The sequence below is a fragment of the Lepisosteus platostomus genome, chromosome 6 (genome assembly GCF_059453375.1).
Source record: "Lepisosteus platostomus isolate fLepPlt1 chromosome 6, fLepPlt1.hap1, whole genome shotgun sequence".
Taxonomy (NCBI): Eukaryota; Metazoa; Chordata; class Actinopteri; order Semionotiformes; family Lepisosteidae; genus Lepisosteus; species Lepisosteus platostomus.
In genome coordinates this window covers 30,713,193-30,733,165 of record NC_142616.1, presented here as the reverse complement: position 1 = coordinate 30,733,165, position 19,973 = coordinate 30,713,193, and the positions used below count along the sequence as shown (strand labels likewise).

General features: G+C 42.5%; 2 protein-coding genes and 1 long non-coding RNA gene across 7 annotated transcripts; 1 reads left to right on the top strand and 2 right to left on the bottom strand.

Annotated features, from left to right (window-relative positions):
• Nucleotides 1-82: 82 nt before the first annotated feature.
• On the bottom strand, nt 83-3,784 carry atp6v0e2 (ATPase H+ transporting V0 subunit e2). Its single transcript, XM_088635338.1, has 4 exons — nt 3,541-3,784; nt 3,156-3,203; nt 2,711-2,811; nt 83-2,185 (listed from the first exon to the last, which is right to left on the bottom strand). The coding sequence occupies exons 1-3, from the start codon at nt 3,642-3,644 to the stop codon at nt 2,718-2,720; spliced, it is 246 nt and encodes an 81-aa protein (XP_088491464.1). The 5' UTR covers nt 3,645-3,784; the 3' UTR covers nt 83-2,185; nt 2,711-2,717.
• A 176-nt stretch (nt 3,785-3,960) lies between these two features.
• LOC148661489 (uncharacterized) lies at nt 3,961-5,445 on the bottom strand. Its single transcript, XR_015939547.1, has 2 exons — nt 5,347-5,445; nt 3,961-4,962 (listed from the first exon to the last, which is right to left on the bottom strand). It is a non-coding gene; the product is annotated as an uncharacterized LOC148661489 (long non-coding RNA).
• On the top strand, nt 4,485-19,417 carry pyroxd2 (pyridine nucleotide-disulphide oxidoreductase domain 2). 5 transcript variants are annotated; one of them, XM_088635327.1, is made up of 17 exons: nt 4,485-4,748; nt 6,187-6,449; nt 8,288-8,307; nt 8,603-8,696; nt 8,886-8,959; nt 11,475-11,630; nt 12,071-12,224; nt 12,534-12,595; nt 13,116-13,213; nt 13,725-13,866; nt 14,006-14,140; nt 14,303-14,375; nt 14,534-14,690; nt 15,304-15,455; nt 16,298-16,404; nt 17,710-17,830; nt 18,282-19,417. In XM_088635327.1, the coding sequence occupies exons 2-17, from the start codon at nt 6,341-6,343 to the stop codon at nt 18,356-18,358; spliced, it is 1,731 nt and encodes a 576-aa protein (XP_088491453.1). In that variant the 5' UTR covers nt 4,485-4,748; nt 6,187-6,340; the 3' UTR covers nt 18,359-19,417. The 5 variants fall into 5 exon arrangements, with proteins under 5 accessions (XP_088491453.1, XP_088491448.1, XP_088491452.1 ...); XM_088635322.1 differs by lacking the exon at nt 4,485-4,748 and adding an exon at nt 5,506-5,610; XM_088635326.1 differs by lacking the exon at nt 4,485-4,748 and adding an exon at nt 5,556-5,669.
• The last annotated feature ends 556 nt before the right edge of the window (nt 19,418-19,973 follow it).

Genomic DNA, 19,973 nt, shown 5'->3' with positions numbered 1-19,973 from the left:
CGCACAGCACATAGCACTGTTTTATGATAATTGATGACTACATGTTCGCACATTAGCTCACAGAGTTAAATCTACATGCAAAAACAGGTAAGCAAGAATTTATTTTTCATTGTGTTAATCATGGTGTTGCTAACATACTATGACATAGCAAACCAACAACATTTGTTCACAGAGATGCAGGGTCTTTAAAATCTCTCCAACCTCCCATTACTTAATTTCCTGTTTAGATTTTAATCTCCATCAAGGTAAAACACTGTTTTCCTACAAATAACAGATTCCTCCAGACCGGCGGCTGCAAGTGTTTACTTTGCACTGTACTGTATGAGAGGTGGGGCTGTCTATCAAGCATGGGCAAGTCTAGCATGTATGAACAGGAAAATGTTCAAACACAGAAAACATCACATTACTAGCATATATACAGTGAATTACACATTTGATGATAGAAGTTGCATTTGTCAAAGTTCAGTCTTGTATTTATGCATGCCATACAATACATCAATATGTGATGCTCAAGTCATTATATTCCCTGTCATTCCAGTTCCCACATGAAAAGCAATAAAATCAAAATATATGACAAGCAGGAGACTTAATTTCCCGTGACACAGGTTTTAGCGATGCAGTGAATTGTATCAAATCACCAACAAATCGGAACCAATTCCATTAATCCGAATTTATTTCACATTTATCATTCTAACATAAATTAAATATTAACATCTTTTTGTCAATGGATCAATTGCTCATTCCCGTGTGGCTAAGCTTAGTTCCAAGGTGCTCCTGAAAGCAACTGCATCATCAGTTTTAAACACGTTTTATACGACAAATAGTCACATAATTTCAAAATACAAGGAGTAAGAAGTAAAAGATTCTTAACCCAGGTTTTTCAAAGGACTTTCCCAGTAGGTGCTTTGTATCTCCCAGTCCAGACAAACTGCCATCTGTAATTAACACACACGTCTTGCAGTGGCATCCTCATTCTAGTTACTATTCCCTTCAAAGGTGGCAAGATGTGGGTTTAAGATTGTTTAGGCCTCTATAAAAGCAGTCTCACGCTGAGGTATCTGCTGAATAATAGTAGGACAGCCTGACTTTCCAATAGAGAACAAGGTCCACAGCATTAAACCTTTGTATGTCATGAATGGGGTTGAGGCATGTTCACTAAAGGATGCTATAGTATATCTCGCAACTGTGAAACATGAACTCCAGATTTTCTCAATGTTTGCTCTGTGAAGTGTCAGTTAAAGGAGTCTGCAGGTGTGTTTTTGTCTAAATTCAATTTCAATGGCTGAGTTAAAGGGCTAAACTGCAGACAACCAATTTAGCAGTCAGAGAACAAAGCTCAGGAGAATAGGCACCGACTTGCAGTAGCTGGAATGTTGAGATTGACAGCAGTAGTGTGGCTCCTATAGACCTGTGTGGAATACAGTTTTGGGTGGGCAGACAGAAGCCAGGATGGATAGTGTACTGGATGTACTGAAGCGAGATACTCAGGTCCCGTAGCCTTTAAGGCTCATTTGTCTTACCTTAAACATTATCCTAGAAATCCACATCAATAAATAAAAATAAAAAACACAAATACAGTACATCTACAGGCATAAATTAAATTAAGTTAAAAATAAATAATTGATCTAATACATTTTTATTATTACTATGCAATTTGGTCATTAAAAAGATGAGATAAACTTGTGCACAAACAACTATAAACGTTTACTTCATCTACACTTTACTACACTTAGACTTTACTGTTGACACTGTTATCTTCCCACTCCAGTGGAATGACTTGATAGAATTCTTGCGGGAAACCTTGACCTTTAACTTAGGATCCTGACATTTAAATTGCAGACCACTTCATTTTTAAGTCCTTGTATGTAATCATTTACTATCTGTATGGCTGTTTCTGGCAATGCACGGTATACAAGGTATACAGATCATAAAAAAGATGAGTATGTAGAAACAGTTGTTCTGCCTGGAATTTGAGGAATCACTGCAGAGAAGCCCAGTCTCCAAGTGGAATGATGAGCCTCTCGTCATCTTTGTTGGAGCCTGTGGTCATCTTTATGGCCGTTCCGGTTGTTATGGGTTCCACTTCCGCAACGTAGCTGTGGGAGATGCTGGGGTGAACGTCAAATTAAAACCGAGTCCAGTGGAATGGAAAGGGAAGAGCTGACCCCACATAGGCAATGTCATACTGCAAAAAATAGTAAAATTAAGGAAGAACTGTTTGCAAATAGTTTCTCTTCACAATGAGGTTATTTAAGCTCATGTGGTGTACTGTATGTATTATTTTTACTACAGCGACTGAAAAACTAGTCATTTCAGTTGAAAAAATTCAGTAAACAAAAACTGTAAATTGTTTTCAATTGAGTCCCACAAGACCTGATATGACACTTCTGGCTGCCATGTCGCTATGACAACTCAGAACTGTAACCTTACATATCAGGTTTCTCGGGGTTGAGTCCATGTTAACAGGGCTAATTTGTGCTTTAGCACATCTATGACAGAAATGAGTGTCAAATAGCACTACATAAATACCCCCCAATAGCTAAAATCACCATACTTATAAAAGCTCGGTTTTAACCATCCAGGTGGATGCAGCACATTGGTGGTGGAGGAGGGGAGTCCCCATTACCTGTAAAGCGCTTTGAGTGGAGTGTCCAGAAAAGCGCTATATAAGTGTAAGCAATTATTATTATTATTATTATTATTAACCTACCCAGTGCTTACTCCCAGTAGTACCGCAGGTACCAGATGGTTTCGTTTTTCAGCTGTGGTCCAAACAGAGGGTTTGCCTGGGCCAGGATCGCTATCAACCAGCTGCAAAACAGACAAACCCAAAGCAGCAGAGCAGAGTTTTTCAGTCTTTCCTCTGTCCATTTCGACAACACCGACACCTGTTTTTATATGTATTAGTTACAATAGGTTAAGAGCAAACGTGATACTATGTGCAACTAGACCTGAGATGATTGCGTCTAATCAGTCTGGATCTCCGCGACTCACAACTTTCCAGTACTATACGGCCACGAACCCCTTTTCTTGAGCCTTTCTAAATCATTCAGCGTCCCTGCCGTACATACTGTAGTATGGACATTTTCCAGTGGTTCAAATACAGTTGTGCAAGAAATAATGTTACATTTTAAAAAGGATGCATTCATACTTACAATAGGTAGCAGCATACTGCCGTCAAGATCAACATTGTGATGACAACACTAGAAATGAAAAAGGATGAATAGTTTTCAGTGGAAAACATACAGGACAAGACACTGATCGGCCAGTGACAGCGTGTGAATCATCAATAGACACAATTCGCCCAATTTAAGAGTGTGGTTTATTTTTAATTTTAATACGGATTTGCTGCTTCGGTAGGGCCTCGGTATAAAGGCAATGATGTTTAATCCCTTGAATCACAAAAAATAAATTGCTGTTTTATTTAACACATCAACAGACAAAACAGGCATTACAATACTAAGCTTAAGAGGTAAGGACAGCGGTATTAAGAAATACTGGTAAGACATCTGGCTATTTATTTAAAATAGACGTATTTACCCCCGGTTGGGCCCTTTCGGTACGAACCAGGGCGCTACACAGCCCACCAGCCCCCACAGGGTGGTGAAACAGATGATCGGCAAAGTCAGAGAATGTGAAACCATCGTTATACCACCTAAAACACCGAGAAATATTGCTTTCACGTCTATAAGTACTCTTTAAATCACACAATCTCGCAGCTCCGTTATCTCGACTCTCCTTCAAATCCTGTTGCTAGGCGGACTCATTGGAAACCACGCCTACGTACAAGTTAAAAAATGTGATTGGTCTTTTCCAGGAGAAGATTTTATTTCTATTGGATACAAATCCTATCTCTCCCTTTATTTCCCCTGGCAAACTGATGCATTTCCGGGGAATGTTTGTCAATTTCTGCCGACACTTATAAACGAAAACATCAATGATACCAAGTAAGAGTCAGAGTAAACTTGAACACACAAGGGGTTTTAATGAATTGTAGCGATTTCAAAAGAATTCCAGTTTTTTTTCCGGAATAGGGGTAGCTTTCCACAATTTTAAATTCAAAGCGCTTTATCGGCATGACCGATCAATTACAGTGTTGTCAAAGCACATTCAATTAACACATTATCTACAGACATTTACACTACAAACGTATTATTGGACATTTACTGGAACACATAAAACATTGTTGAGAGACACATGACAGGAGATCACGTCCTGTGAAGGCAGCTCCAGGTTGCCTCCGCCGCTCCCAGCAGAATTGCCTGTTCTGATTCTGGCAGGTGTGGAAACTGAGGTTTTCCTTGATCTTGCCAAAACTACACCAACACGGGAACATACGAGAACTTAACCCCCCCAAAAAAAGGAGGGCATGTGGTCCATCTATTTCGTCTGATAGTAGGTACTGTACAGTAGATCTCAGTATTTCAGTGTCTTGGATGAAGCCAGGCTATCGGCTTCAACAACGTGACTTCTTTTCTCCTTAAAGGTATCATCACCTTGTCGTGGTGAGGAGGCTGGCGTGCTCAAAGGATCTGAAGAGCTATGCCGGCGGGAGCTGAAGCTGCTGGTAGGGAAACCCAAGCCGGACAGGGTCTTCAGTGATGGGCCAGGCGAAGAGTGGTACCCTGGCACTCCAGGCTGGAGGTTGATCATAGGGTTTACACCCCTATATCGTAAAACACTGTCTGTTGCGACACGCCAACGATTAGCCTCGAAAGCTAGTTCGGTTCGAGATGCCACCTCAGTAAGTAACGTGACTGTTTAGGTTGCTCCTCACCCCCGCGTCCCTCTGTGTAAAGACGTGTTTAATGTTTTCGATTTTAAATGTCCTTCCTTGTAGTTTACATTTTTTTTTATCCTCAGGTCTGTGTCTCGCTGCTGATGCTGAAATAAATCTCTTGGTTAACTGTCATTATCTTTGAGGATTTTGAATTCTTGGATCAGGTCCTCTAGTAGTTTTCACTGTAGAAGATTAAACAAGATTCAAAGATTCAATTCCTTAAACGACAACACGTGCTGCTTCCCAGAAGAGTACTTTATGTTGGAGACGGATAGTATACTAATTCAAATTGTAATATTTTCGGGTTTGGCGAGGACTGACACAGTGATTCAGACGCTCGTTTGAATGAAAAACGGCGCTTTATTTTTCGGACGAGCGTTCGGCACAGTAAGCACAACCACAGCGAGCAGAGAGAGGGAGGGAGCGAGGGGGAGAGAGAGGAAGAGAGAAAGCAACACACTGGGGTCTATTCGGGTACAGTTACACGGGGATAGGGTGGCAATTGGGTAAAAGTATAAGAAAAGGGGTGCGGAACCAGGCATATACACGAATCCGGGCGATCTCACCAAAATGTACGCCCGTTTTGCAGTGGGTCAGCGGTTTTCCTCGTCCCCGCCCTGACTCCTGTCCTGCCCCTCGCCGCGTACCCCAGCCGGGCGCTCTTCGGCTGCAGCGCCAGGTGAAGGCGCAACAATATTGATGTGCCTTCTCATGTTGAATGGCATATACAGTAGTTTGGTGTACAACGGAGAACTCTGTGACATGTGACGCAACGTAGATTTTCGTACTACAGTAGCATCTCCAAATCTAGCAAGCTCGACGTTCAAGAGGTGACAGCGGTTACAGTCGCTAAAAGACCTGGGTTCGAGCCAATACAGTGAGGCACGAAGTAGGGTGGGAGCAGCGAGGGCACAAGCCCTAGAACCCGAATCCGTTACAATAACAAAAGGACAGACAATGAAATATGTGCTTCCATAGTACCCGTATGGAATAGCGCACTGTGGGCTTTTTAAAAAAAGTTTTTAAACACCAGAAATACAAAAACGGAGACAAAATATGAAATAAGATACAGAAATAGACACTTCACATCCAGAGGAATTTACAATTATAAAAGCTGAAACTTATACTTTTTACATATTTCCATAGTATGTCCTTTTTTACTTAAAAGAGAAGGTCTTCTTAGCTCAGCTTGCAAGACCTGGGTTCGAGCCAATACAGTGAGGCACGAAGTAGGGTGGGAACGGCGAGGGCACAAGCCCTAGAACCCGAATCCGTTACAATAACAAAAGGACACTGAAATATGGGATATTTCGAAGTCGCAAATGTAAGATACTAAGTCGGAATTCTGAGTTACTAAGTCGCAATTCTGAGATACCATAGCGCGTTTTTTTTTTACTCTCTGGCAGAAACGGGCTTCCATACTCGCCTGGGCGAGGGAGTGTACAGTAACTTTAGCTCAGCTGTCAAGTTCCCTGGTGCGAGTGGAGACGGAGGCCAGGCGAGGGGAGAGACGTGCAGAGCTGTGCGGACCTGAAGTCAAAGACCTACACAAACGTGGCAATGTGGGGACCGCCTTCGAAAAAAGCAGCGCTTTTCGCCGGGCTACTCACCAGGTGCCGGCACACGACAGTACTTAAATCCGAGTATGACGCTATAGTGATCGGAGGAGGTAAGTGTAATGGCGTGGGAGAGTTTCCGTTCTTCCTTATTGCTGTGCCTTGTCTTTTGAACATTAGTGGTGTAATCAAAGGGCATGTTGAGAAACATAAAAAAAACATTTAGTTTTACAGGTCGCTTATAGAAGGATAGTTATTGATCAATAAGTTTTATTAACCGTAGTTTGATTGGTTTAGACAACCTATTTTGCGTATGTTGAAAACGAAGTCTGCCATTCTGACAGGTTATCTGAAAGTAAACCTGTACTATATATTGGCATGAGAAAGAAAATTATATTTCTTTAATATTTGCATCGATCAAAAATAGTTATGTTGTTCTCTTTCTGCTACAACACGCATAACACTCTCCATCTACATGTCTACTAAAATACTCGTAGGCCTATACATTCGTATGGGAGCAGGTATAGGGCTCAGGAAAAGGGGTTATACAACACTTATTAACCAGAACCGGGGAAAGGTATACACACAGGACAGGGATTACAGCGCTGCACCTACTGTACACCCTGTACAAACGTTAGAGAAATGTTTTAATCGTTTCAGAAAGACATGTTTCGACATGTGTTAAACAAAAAAAAAGTGTTGAAATGTTTTTATTTACACATTTACACTTTAAATTGACTTCAGGTGTTTTTGAGAAAGTATGTTTATATGTATTAAAAGTAAAATGAATATATTAATACTACAAGTCGTTTATTTGGACAGTTTCACTTGACAGTGTAATCTGTGTGAAAAGGTAAATTCATGTGACTAAACTCGTACAATATGCCTCGCTGGATAGTTTGTGTAATAATTTATTAGGCTCATGGCAAAAGTTTATTTCCAACTACAAGCCTGGGCATCGTGACCAAAGGACGTGTTTTATTGTATTTTTTGGACTTAGGTGTGACCTGTAAAACAGCCACATAAAACATGGCATTCTGTGTTCTTGATATCCAATTGTGAAATGTGTACATTTTTACACTTAATATTTTCTGTGTGTCCGGTGAGGATACTAACCTGTAGTATTCAACGGCCAAGACAGAGTAACTTGTTGTGTGTGTTCTGCTGATTTAGTCTGGCTGAAACACCTGGCCGTGGTACAGAGATGAACTATAAACACTGTAGGGGCTTGTGGTTGAATGGCAATTTACCTCAGGTGGCAAAGTTAGGCCTCCCAGTGTCATGAGATTTGCCATTTACCAGTAAAGTTCAGTCTGAGATCCACTTAAACGACATGCAACACATACACCTGTGCATCACCTGCATCATAAACTCTCTTTATGGGCCGTGTCTGACCCAGTACAGACAAGCAGATTCATGAATTCCCAACCTGTTAATAATGAGCACAGTCTGTTGCACATTTAAAAATCTTGCAAGCTGAGTGTTACGGATGTCTAAAAACAGGACGAACTGTGGAGAGGCAGGAGAGCAAAAATGACCGTTATGCTTAGTGGCGGAACGGGAAAAAGGCCCGGGCTGGTTCGTGCAAAGAGTTCAGGAGTGCCGTATAGAAACCCATGCCCTTGGGTAGCAGCCGTGGGGCGACCTGGTGCTAGGCGGGTCTCAAGACATCCGAACGTCAATGCTGAGCACTGACAACTGAAAGAGCCAGAAATATATAGCCCCAGAGAGCGAGAAACACTGGAAGGACAGCCAATAACTGGAAATGAGAGACAGGACAGAGAAGGAGTGCCCTCTGGCTGCAGAGGGCGTGACACTGAGCAGTGCTTTCTTGAGATGGCCTAGTGTCAGGCTGTCAGATATTTCTTGAAACTGACGAATCATGAAAGCAGAAGCATTAGACCTGTCCTCAGATCCAGCACTGACTCCCTTCTGTTCTCTGTCATTTCAGGACACAATGGACTGGTAGCAGTAAGTAGACTTTTCAAAGTTTTAATTGACAGATTTGACCTTTTTACCCCATTATTCATTCGTATCATTCCTCGCCCACTATCTGGATTCCTAAAATGCGATTTGGTTGCCTGCCGTCTGTTGAGATTATCAGGGGTTATGAACCTCGAGAGTTCTGGATTTTCAGCTCTATTGTTGAAACAGTGTTTACGCTTTCCGAGTGAGGCATGTGTTTGGTGCCTGACGCTGTGCTGCGCGCCTGGTTGTGCAGTGTGTGGCTGAGGCCAGCTCCCAGCTCTAACGTGTTGCTGTTCAGGCAGCCTACCTGCAGAAGGGAGGTGTGAACACAGTGGTTCTGGAGCGCCGGCACGTGATCGGAGGAGCAGCGGTGACGGAGGAGCTCTTTCCAGGTGAGGCGTCCCTGCACCTGCGTCACATGGCAGTGTCCAGCTGCACGGGTTAATGAAGGGATAGATGCAGAACAAGAGAGAGCAGATAAAGGGGTCTCTCAGCAGGATCTGGATAGCTTGGTATATCTGGCAAACAGAGTGACTGTCTCCATTTGCGAGACCGAGTGCCTCATTGCCCCTTTTTTCCAGGCTTCCGGTGCTCTGTGGCTTCTTACGTGCTCAGCTTGCTCAGGCCTCACATCTACCGGGACCTGGAACTGAAGGTAAGGAGGCTTTGGAAATTATTTGAAAGCACAGATACCTCAGAGTTGGCGGCAGGGTGGCCCAGTTGTTAGGATTGCTGCCTCACAGCGCTGGGGCCCTGGGTTCAGTTCCGGACCTGGGTTGCTATCCGTGCGGAGTCTCCGTGATTTCCCTGTGTTCGCTTGGGCTTCTTCCGGGTTCTCCAGTTTCCTCCCACAGCTAGATACTGTGGAGATAGTGGTAGGTCAAGTGGCTTCTGGGAAGATTGGCCCCGACGTGAGTGTGTTCGTGTTTGTGTCTGTGTCTGTGAGTGTGTGTCTGCCTTGCAATGAACTGGCGTGCTGAGCAGGGTGTCTCCTGCCTTGCGCCCTTGCCAGGGTAGGCCTGGCATTATTTTCTGAGATAGGCATCCTGTATTGGATGAAGCAGTTCGAATGGATGGTACCTTAGATTTGGAAATTCAGGTCCATAAAAAAAGAGTTCCGTAGCTGAGAGTTTCACTAGGGTGGTGCCATGTTTATTTGACTTATAGTATAGGACAGAGAAATGACAACAGAGGACAGAAAGACTAGACTTTCTGTCCACTCTTTACATGGACAGAAAAACCAAAACAGAAATTATGCAAGATGGACTTTTTTACTCCGTACTGTATATTTGTGAAAGTCTACTTTAATAATAACTTTAATTACACTTATATAGCGCTTTTCTGGACACTCCACTCAAAACGCATACAGGTAATGGGGTCTCCCCTCCACCACCACCAATGTGCAGCATCCACCTGGATGATGCGACGGCAGCCATAGTGCGCCAGAACGCTCACCACACATCAGCTATTAGTGGGGAGGAGAGCAGAGAGTAATGAAGCCAATTCATAGATGGGGATTATTAGGAAGCCATGATTGGTAAGGGCCAATGGGAAATTTGGCCCTGGGATTTTTAATGACCACAGAGAGTCAGGACCTCGGTTTTACATCTCATCCGAAGGACGGCACCTGTTTACAGTATAGTGTCCCCATCACTATACTGGGGCATTAGGACCCATGTGGACCACAGGGTGAGCACCCCCTGCTGGTCCCACTAACACCTCTTCCAGCAGCAACCTTAGTTTTTCCCAGGAGGTCTCCCATCCAGGTACTGACCAGGCTCACACCTGGTTAGCTTCAGTGGGTTGCCAGTTGTGAGTTGCAGGGTGATATGGCTGCTGGCTATGGCTATGGATATTTAAGGACTCCAATATAATTTTGAAGTCTCTGATGGAATTTTGTAAAGAATATTAATATTAAGGAAAAGGCTGTTTGGACAAACATGCCTTAAAAGCCTGTCTGGGTCTGATTCTTTCAGATAACATGGAGAAAAGGTTGAACTTTAACTCCGAGCTAGAGAGCAAAGTTCATAATCAGTCACTGGTTCTGTAACTCATCACTCCTTTTACTGTCCTACTAGTAGTCAATACTGGGAATTAATAGCCATAACTAAGACCTCTAGAGGGCGTTAAACAGTGAGAAATATATTTGTATACGTAAGCTTTGAGATGGCGGGAAGGTAAATTCCAGGGTAAAGTTTGAAAAAGAAACTGTGAACATCTGAGTAATGAAAGTTGGTTCAGGCAAGTGAAAATGTTAACCCTATACCAGACTCTCTGTGTTCATTTGGCAAAGCAAAAACTTAATTGTACAGAGCACTGTTATTTTACCACATAGCTACAGTACATCACTATACTATTTTATAAAATATCTAAGGAGCTGTATATGGAAATCAGCAAAAGAGAACATTTATGATCTTATTATATTTAGAAAACACATTTAAACTTTTTTTTTTGCATGGCACTGTTCTTCTGTATTTGATTTATGCAAGAGAATTTCAGAAATGATGTGAATTAAAATATACAGTAGGAATGATTATGATGATATACTCTTATTTGACATTAATTTAATTCCTGAAGGGTTTTTGTATTGGCTTTTCGTTTGTAAATTTGTTAGAAAAACAAAATGATAGAACAAGGCAATTACTTTTGGGTGCTGTATGAACTTCTGTTTGTTCCACCTCATTCGTAATTGAAATACAGCTGACAGTTAATATTGATTGTCCCCAAAACTGTTTGATTCAGCATTTTATCCTCCTGTTACCTAATTTCCCCTCTACTGCTTGTTGAGTGAGAGCTGTACTGACAAAAATATTTTCAGCATAAAACAGATGTGTGATGGACTGGCAGAAAATAGCACATGTGGCATACAAAAATGATTTCCATTTTCCAGCCTGATCTTTGTGGATCTCAGAAGCCAAGCAAGGCTGTGTCCGTTGAACTAATAAAAAATACCTGGTTGCTTTTCTTAGTGGACCAGTAGGTGGCACTCCTCTCTCTCGACCGGACACACTGTGCTGTAGAGAAGGTGGTGCCAGATAGAAATATAATAGACTTAATCTAAAGCACAGTTTTGTTTGGAGAAAACATCTTGGATTTACAGCTGAGAATACCATACATATATTCAGAAACTTAAAAATGGCCTTGACCCTTCTCTTTCCCACTCCCAACAGAAACATGGTCTGAAGGTGTACCCGAGAGAACCCCACGCCTTCACCCCCTTGCTGGAGGAGGGAGCGGGGGGGCGCCCCCCTCGATCACTGTTGCTGGGGGGGGACATGGCACAGAACCAGCGAGAGATAAGCAAGTTTTCTGAATTGGATGCCAAGGTAACGTCAAAACAAGCTCACAGAAAACAGATTTTCTCTTCAATTGCTGAAGCGCAGGCCTGGGTAGGGTTTGCAAGATTGAGGCCTCACTCTGGTTTGATTTTACAGTTTAACAACTTACAGTTCAGTACTTAGTTAGAAATATAGTGCTCAGTGCATTTCATATTACAGTACATTTCTCGTATTTATGGCTTTTATAGAAAAGTCTGTAAAATCCACAAAATAAGAAAGTCTTTTCAATGTAATAAAAATGCCTTGCTTGTGTTAAATTTATGATGAATAAGCTCTAGTGTGAAACTATCAAAAATGATTCTACAAATAAAATAAATCATTAAAACTTTTGTTTTCAAAACGAGCATCCATATGATGAGAAGAAGTCACTCAACAGGTGGTTGTCTGTGCACTGTATCTCGGCCCCTTCCCACAACCCTCTGTCCCAGGCCTACCCTGTGTACCAAGCCCACATGGATAATCTGGCGAGCGCCATAGAACCGCTGCTGGATGCCATGCCTGTCAACATTCCTGGGATCACAAAGGGGTCCCTGAAGAAGAGACTGTCAGCACTGAGGACACTGAGGCCACTGCTGCAGACTGGTACAGAGACGCTGGAGTCTGTCCACACTAACAAGCAGGGGAAGACATAAACTTCTTGTCTTCCACAAAGAAACTTTCAGTATCAGCTGAATTCTTTCAATTGTTCACATATGTTCTGAATGTTTAGTGAATGTTTTGAGCGAAGAAAAACATGAAAACCCATCTCTATTATATACTGCTCTAGTGGCTGCTAGAAGCTCTCAGTCCAAAACATGGGAGTTTACCGGCCAGTAGAGGGCGCCAGGCTCGATTAGTCGACGTGTCTGCTTCATTTCCTTGTTGAGATTTTTCACTCGTATTTTTTATAAGGTCTAAAACTTGGAAAGAACATCCCTGAATTCTACGAACTCCTAACAGCGCCTATAACAAAAGTAAGCAGTTTTTTAATTTAGATTTTTCTTCAGTCTGGAAGATTGAACTGGAGGTATTGACATGCAACAGTAATCCAGAGCAGAATAAGCTCACATTTATCACATTTTGATGGTGAGGTCACTGCTAAAAATCATGTCTCAGTTATCTTCAAGCCTAAGTATTGCAATATTTTAATGCATTGGTGATAATTTAAATATTTAAGTCTTATTAAACACACAGTGGTTTACGACCATTTTATCATTGAGAAAAAATGTGCTATTTTTAATAGCTTTTAAAATGAAAGGCTTTAATGCTAGCTGAAGTGTCTATTGATGTTCAGGTTTTCCAAGATGTTTTAACTAAGGTTATTTTCCAAAAAACAGGGAAAAATAGGAAAATATGATATGAGCAAGATCAACTGTATTACATTTTATGTAGCTCACAGCCCCAGTGAACTACTGTGGCTGGGGAATGTGGATTTGCAGTTGAGAAAGAAATGTTCTGGTGGAGGTGCTGACGGGCTGCTCTGTGCTCACTCAGATCCTGGACCGCTGGTTCGAGTCGGAGCCGCTCAAAGCCACACTGGCCACGGACGCTGTGATTGGCGCCATGCACAGCCCCAGGACACCCGGCGGCGGGTGAGCAACTGCTCTTCCCACAATTCCTCCTTCTAGTGCCTGTTTGACTGCGAAAACAAGAGAAGTGGAAAACTAGGCAGAAGACACTTATAACCAAAGGTAGAAGACACGTCTTTACCCAAAATGTCAATACTTTCAAGAAACAGCAGGATGAGATCCTGGGATCAATTAACTGCTACCTACAGTAGCAAACAAGCTAGTGGCTCCTCCTCTTGTTTCTAACCGTTCTAATGTTCCAGCTGCCGGCGAGTAAGCAGAAAAGCGCTCATTTTTAAACTTGTGAGTGCTTCACTTTGGCTTCCTCTGCACATCCTGCCTTAGCTGGAGAATGGCTTTCATAGTACTGAGACTCTAGATGAGGCGCACTTTAGATTGGTCAACACAGAAGTTGTTGTTGAGGGTAGCTGGGATCAACTGACTGTCTTTTGCCAGCTGGAATGTGTACTGTTGTTGTATCTGTGTGTTTAACCTTCCTGCCCAACACCTTTCTCACAGTGTCAGTTTCTTGCAGTTACGTGCTCCTGCACCACGTGATGGGGGAGGTGGAGGGGAAAAAGGGCGCTTGGGGCTATGTGGAGGGGGGCATGGGGGGTGTGTCGCAGGCCATCGCCAGTGCTGCCCGTGCCCACGGAGCTGCCATTTTCACTGAGCAGGTAAAGAGGCCGGCTCCTTCCTGCTGCGTCCATTATGTGGGTCAAGAGGCTGGACATTGCTCCTCGTTCTGTCAGAACAGAGTGTGTGTCCTTGTAGCAGCGTCGCTGAGGGTGGTGTCTCTCTCTCTTTCTGTATCAGACAGTGGAGCAGGTTCTGGTTGGTCCCGATGGGTCCGCAAAAGGGGTTGTTCTGAAGGACGGCACCGAGATCCACAGCAAAGTGGTTCTGTCCAATGCCACCCCACATGTCACCTTCAGAGAGCTCACTCCTCAGGTTGTGACTCCCTGGCACAATTCACCCAGTCCGTCTTCCTGTGACTCCTTATGTACCCTTTCCCCTGTTCTTGGTGTATGTGGCTTGTTTCAGTGGTTCTGGCAGCTGGGATGGAATGAGTGTCTCTAAGGTGTGCAGTCAATACTGTTTTATTCCTTGTAGGACTCGCTGCCACCAGAATTCATTAAAGCCATCTCTCAGATTGACTATGCCTCTCCTGTCACCAAGATAAATGGTAAGCTCAGAGCAGACGAAAGGCTTTGGCTTGTTTCACTTCTTTCCTTGAGAGCTACATGCGTTCCATAATGAAGTCCAATCTTTTATGATGTACCTAATCTTTCAATTTTTTTTATCCCATCCCACTGTAATTCTTTTTCTTCTCAACTCTCACAGTTGCTTTGGACAGTTTGCCCAATTTCCTGGCTGCCCCCAACACACCAGACGGGAGGCCTGGCCCACACCACCAGTGTTCGATCCACCTGAATTGCGAGAGCATAGAAGTGTTAGAGCAGGCATACCTCCAGGCCACAAAGGGGCGCCCTTCCACCAGGTCAGTTCGGACACAAGCCAAGGAGAAGGACGTGGTTTCTAAACTGTTACCACAGCTAATTCTGAGCTTGTGGTGTCCAGGTTGCATGACATCAAACTGCCTACAGTAGAAGAAATCAACAAGAGCCACACCCCTCCACAAATAGCATACCGATCAAAATGAAATTGTAAAGTTCATATTGTTAAGTACAATTATCCATTAAATTTAAATTTTAAAAAGCGGTTTACAGGTAATAGGGACTCCCCTCCACCACCACCAATGTGCAGCCCCACCTGGATGATGCGACAGCAGCCATAGTGCACCAGTACACTCACCACACACCAGCTATCAGTGGGGAGGAGAATAGACTGATGAAGCCAGTTTATAGATGGGGATTATTAGGAGGCCATAATTGGTAAGGGCCAATAGAATTTGGCCAGGGTACCAGAGTAACACTTCTACTCTTTTTCTGAGAAACACCCTTGGATTTTTAATGACCACAGAGAGTCAGGACCTCAGTTTTACGTCTCACCCGAAGGTCGGCTCCTTTCAAATCCCCTAAATTTTGAACCACTTCCCGTGCAAGACGGGCCCCCTCTCGTTTGTAACCTTGTTCCCCCTTCCGCCCCGCCAGACCCATGCTGGAGTTGTGCATCCCGTCTGTGCTGGACCCCACTCTGGCGCCCCCTGGCTGTCACGTGGTGTCTATCTTCAGTCAGTTCACCCCCTACTGGCTGGAGGGCAGGGCGTGGAGGCCAGAGGACCGGGATCAATACGCCGACGTAGGTGAGAGGCAGCAGGAAGCAGCTGGGACTCGGCATCAAGACGCAGAGAGACGGTGGCAAAGTTATCAGACCACTTTCAGTCTGGAGAATGTTCTGTCAGGTTTCCGGAGTCCAGAGTACTTATTAGATAAAAGCAGTGGATTGCGGGACTAACCTTAGATAAATGCAAAGATGAATCTGGTTTAGGTTAATCTTTAGTGCATGTTGTCTGAACCGCAGTGAATAGTTATTTTCTAAATTATAATAATTATGTTTCTTTGAAATGTATTATTTTTAATAATTCATTTTAGGCCTAGCCCTCCTTTTTATTTGCCTGTATATTGGTGAAGTTTTTAAAGACGTCTTCTTGTTTTGTGTTTGCTCAAGTGGGATTTTCCAGTGAATTTTACACACTTCAGTGGTTTTGTTACTACGTGCACTGAGAGGAGCACTTTCATTAGTTTCACTTCCAGGCAGTTGGAAGTTTCTCAAAACTTAAAATCTGCTGTCTGGTGGCGGTAAACTTGAATTAATGTACACTCTCAAACCCACAGTAGCTTTTAGGCTTCATTAATAAAAGGGTAGTGAACATTTAACTCATTGCTCATTTTCGAGGCAGTCATATCAAACCTAACCTCATAAATTAAATTACAAATCTGCACATTGGATGCTGCACATTGGTGGTGGTGGAGGGGAATAAATATATATTAACCTATATTTTCCTGTTGAGCACTGTTCTGTCTTTTGTGGGAAGCAAAGCATCTGCAATTGTGGTTGAAATGCAAAAAGAGAGCAGGAAACCCAGTTTGTCCTGCTCGGTATGAGGTGTGTTGTGAGGGCTCAGTGGGATCTGTATTTCTGCAGTTTTTGACTGGATTGAGCGCTATGCCCCTGGCTTCAAGAACTCGGTAGTGGGCAAAGAGGTGCTGACCCCACCTGACCTGGAGAAGATCTTCGGGCTGACAGGGGGGGTGAGTATCAGGAGGTGAGGTGTTCTGTGTGCTGGTATGAGAGACGGGCCAGGAACCTGTGTTTCAGATCTTTGTATCTCTTTATATTGTGTTTAGAATTGCTGTACATTTTTACAGTTTGAACAGTGCAGGACACAAGCTTATAGTAAGAGAGGGGACATGACTACAATCTGAACTATGTATGTGAGTCAAAGTAACATTACATTTGACCAGGTTTTTAATTTACACCCTGACTGCTCATAAAAGCTATGTCTTTTTCTGGTGCTGATATGAACAGTATTAGGACACTGTATTACTACGGAAAAAAAGCCTTTCCTAATTTCCAAGCTATTGTTAAGCGGCTCTTAAGACTCACTTTTTGAATGTTTTTAAGTAAAACTTGAATGCTCAATCAACAATCAATATATTTTTATGATTGAATTATTATAATCTATATACTTATAACTATATATAATATATAGTTTCATTATAATTTATCTATATTATTATTTTTATTTGATTTTCTAACAGTTAACTTCTTTTGCCCATAAAAGGGTGCAAAAGTGAGCATTCAAGTTTTGATTTAAAATATTTACTTATATTGACTTTACATATCATATGGAAATCAGGAAAACAGGACATTGAAATGAATGAATACTTTTGCAAGGCTGTCATACACATCTTTAGGACAAAGCAGTAGAATCTAGACGTTGATCTTACTTGAAAGGTTTTTGTGGGTATTTGACAATGTGGAGAGTTTAAGAAAATGTAGCAGGTTTGGGACAATATGTTACTAATGAATGTGTTAAAGATTGATTTGGATATTTGAAAACACACATAGCATTACCATTAAGAGGACCATGCCACATTACTCAATACCCAGAGTCACTGCCTGTAGAGCCATCGCTACACAACATGTAGTTAGCTTTTTTTGCAATTGATTAACTTCATATGAGACAGGCTCTTCTGTGGGTCTTTTTGAGAGTGGTCCCTTACAGAGATCGGTGAGATGAAGGGGGTTCTGTACAGCCATCTGCTAATTTAAATTGAGATTGTATTGGCTGCCAACGGGGAAAAAAAGCAGCCCATAAAATGTGGAAAAGATTTGAGAAAATATTCAGATGACAGACATGGCTTGTGTTGCCTGCGGTCTAGATTGCTCAGACAGAGTTTAAGACATGGCTTCAATAAAGAATGCGCAGTCACTCTGTGTCTTTGGGAAAGAATGACCTATGTACAAAACTTGGCCTTGAAAACCAGTTTTCCAGATTGAAATTCCTTTCTGATAACAGGAGTGCAGTTTATGTTTCATTTCTTTTCTTTCAGAATATTTTTCACGGAGCAATGTCACTGGACCAGCTCTATCTGGCACGGCCCTTGCCATCCTTCTGTGACTACCGCTCACCCGTCCGAGGGCTGTATCTGTGTGGGAGCGGAGCCCACCCAGGTCTGTTGCTGGACAGCAACCCTTTAGAAAAACCTCACTGTTCGCAAAATTGTTTACCTTAAAAGGATCCGGGGCACATGCAACCTTGAGAAGTGACTTATTTAAAGCTAATGTCAGATTCTTTTATAAGAAATGTTTTCTGGATTAAGAGATAATACATTGATCGCCATATCATTTCCTTGACTTTTCAACAGGCTTTTTATCTATCAGTGTCAGAAGCAGATGGCTGATATTTTCGGGCACATCATTTACAATGATTTGCAGACTGTCTGCGGTTTGAACAAGTATCTCAGAGAGATGAATCAAAAGTATGTGAATATGAGATAAAGCGTTGCAAGAGCAGTTTATGTCTGATGACTGTGTACTGCTGCCTTAGTAGGTAATGCAAATATCTTCCATTTTGGGTCATGGTTAATCTCTCTCCCTCTGTTTCTCTGCCCCTGTGTGCCAGGCGGAGGAGTGATGGGCTCAGCAGGATGGAACGCTGCCCTGACAGTCCTGGCTGACCTGCAGAGAGGACGATCTTAGGCTGGGAGGGAGCTTTAGATGTAGTCCTGTCATGCTGCAGCACCACTGTAGAGTTCTGTCCTCTGATGGACCATAGTTCAGGGGTCTCCAACCCTGATCCTGGAGTTCCAGCAGATTTTGAAGGTCACCATTCAATTGCCAGTTTTTAAATATAAGGAAAAAATCCATTCTGATCAATTACATATAGACAATTTGCTCAAATAGCTACATTTGTTAAATTAAGGAATTTAGAGATCATTTAGGACTAAATTCTAAGTACCCTTTAGCCAGAGGTCTCTTAATTGAACAGATTTTTAACAAAATCAACTTTATTCCACAATGTATATCAGTCTTACACTGAGTAAACACTCTACAGTAACATGAAATGTCAATTAAGTTAAATAAAACTTAATAAAAAGTTCTGAAAAAGGTAATCGATCTGTTTCAATCCTTTCGCTGTGCAGGTGGATGCCCGGGCTGGATTTGCACAATTAAAGAGTCCCCCCAAGCCCTACTGCCTGCTGTCCGTGCGCTCTTTTCTGTGTCCCGGCTCTGAAACTGTGCTCATCCAGTCGTCCACAGGAGCTCAAAGGGACAGCTTTTTCCTCCTCACTCCCAGTACAGGGCCCACAGTCCTTTCCAGCACTCCTCTGCCATAGAGACACCCCATTTGATTACTCGTTTGATTCATCAGTATCTTACAGGCTTTGCCCATCTTTAGAAAGAGGTGAGGTATGAGACCGGGGCTGTCCAGGACGAGGGATGGAGACCCATGCCCTAGACTGTCCATTCTGATTTGGAGTCCACACCTGGATTTTTCTGGGAAACATTATTTTATTTCTAGTTTCATTCTGCTTAAGTGTCACATCTTATTATTTATGCAGTATGAGTGTTGCGAAGGGAGTTCACAGGTCATTATGCAAGAGGAACAGAGATGTTGAGGATACAAGTGCCGTGCGGAAATGTCCTTGTGATAGGATGACGTTGTTTTCCTTTTTCTCATCTTCAGTTGACTGTTTTTAAAGCCAGAAAGTCTCTGTTATTGACAGATGGCAATGCAATAAACCCTTTGTGAATGTAGACTCCAGTTCTAATATATTTATTTAATGGAGTGTCTAAAACATGCAGCTCCAACCCTCAATCCATCAGCTTTTATTGGCAACCATAAAATCACCAACTTCCAGAGACTTTGAACAGCTCGATTGTGATTAATTGTAGGTGGCTTGTTGAATTATGTAGTTTAGAGATTCTTTTGACCAAACATTTGGTGTGGCCACCAAGGACCATAGTTCTGTTTATAACTGAACACATTACTTGCCTAACTGATCAATAGTTTACACATATTCCTAATTGTAAGAAACATTTGATGAAGGGTGATGTGTAAAACTAGACTGTTGGTCTAAATTATTGCTCTATCATTATAATTAGAGCAACACTGACAAAAACAATACGACTACTTTAGGTTGAAACGGACGTTATCTATTGAGAAAAAAACACTTTTCTCTGTATTTTAACTTTAAAATAAAGTACTAGAAGTCTATTTGTGTCGAGGTCGGTGAAATACGTGCAATTCCGAGGATCTTCATTTCCAAAGCCTCCTGTTTCAAACAGTACAAGACATGCGGTAATGTCATAA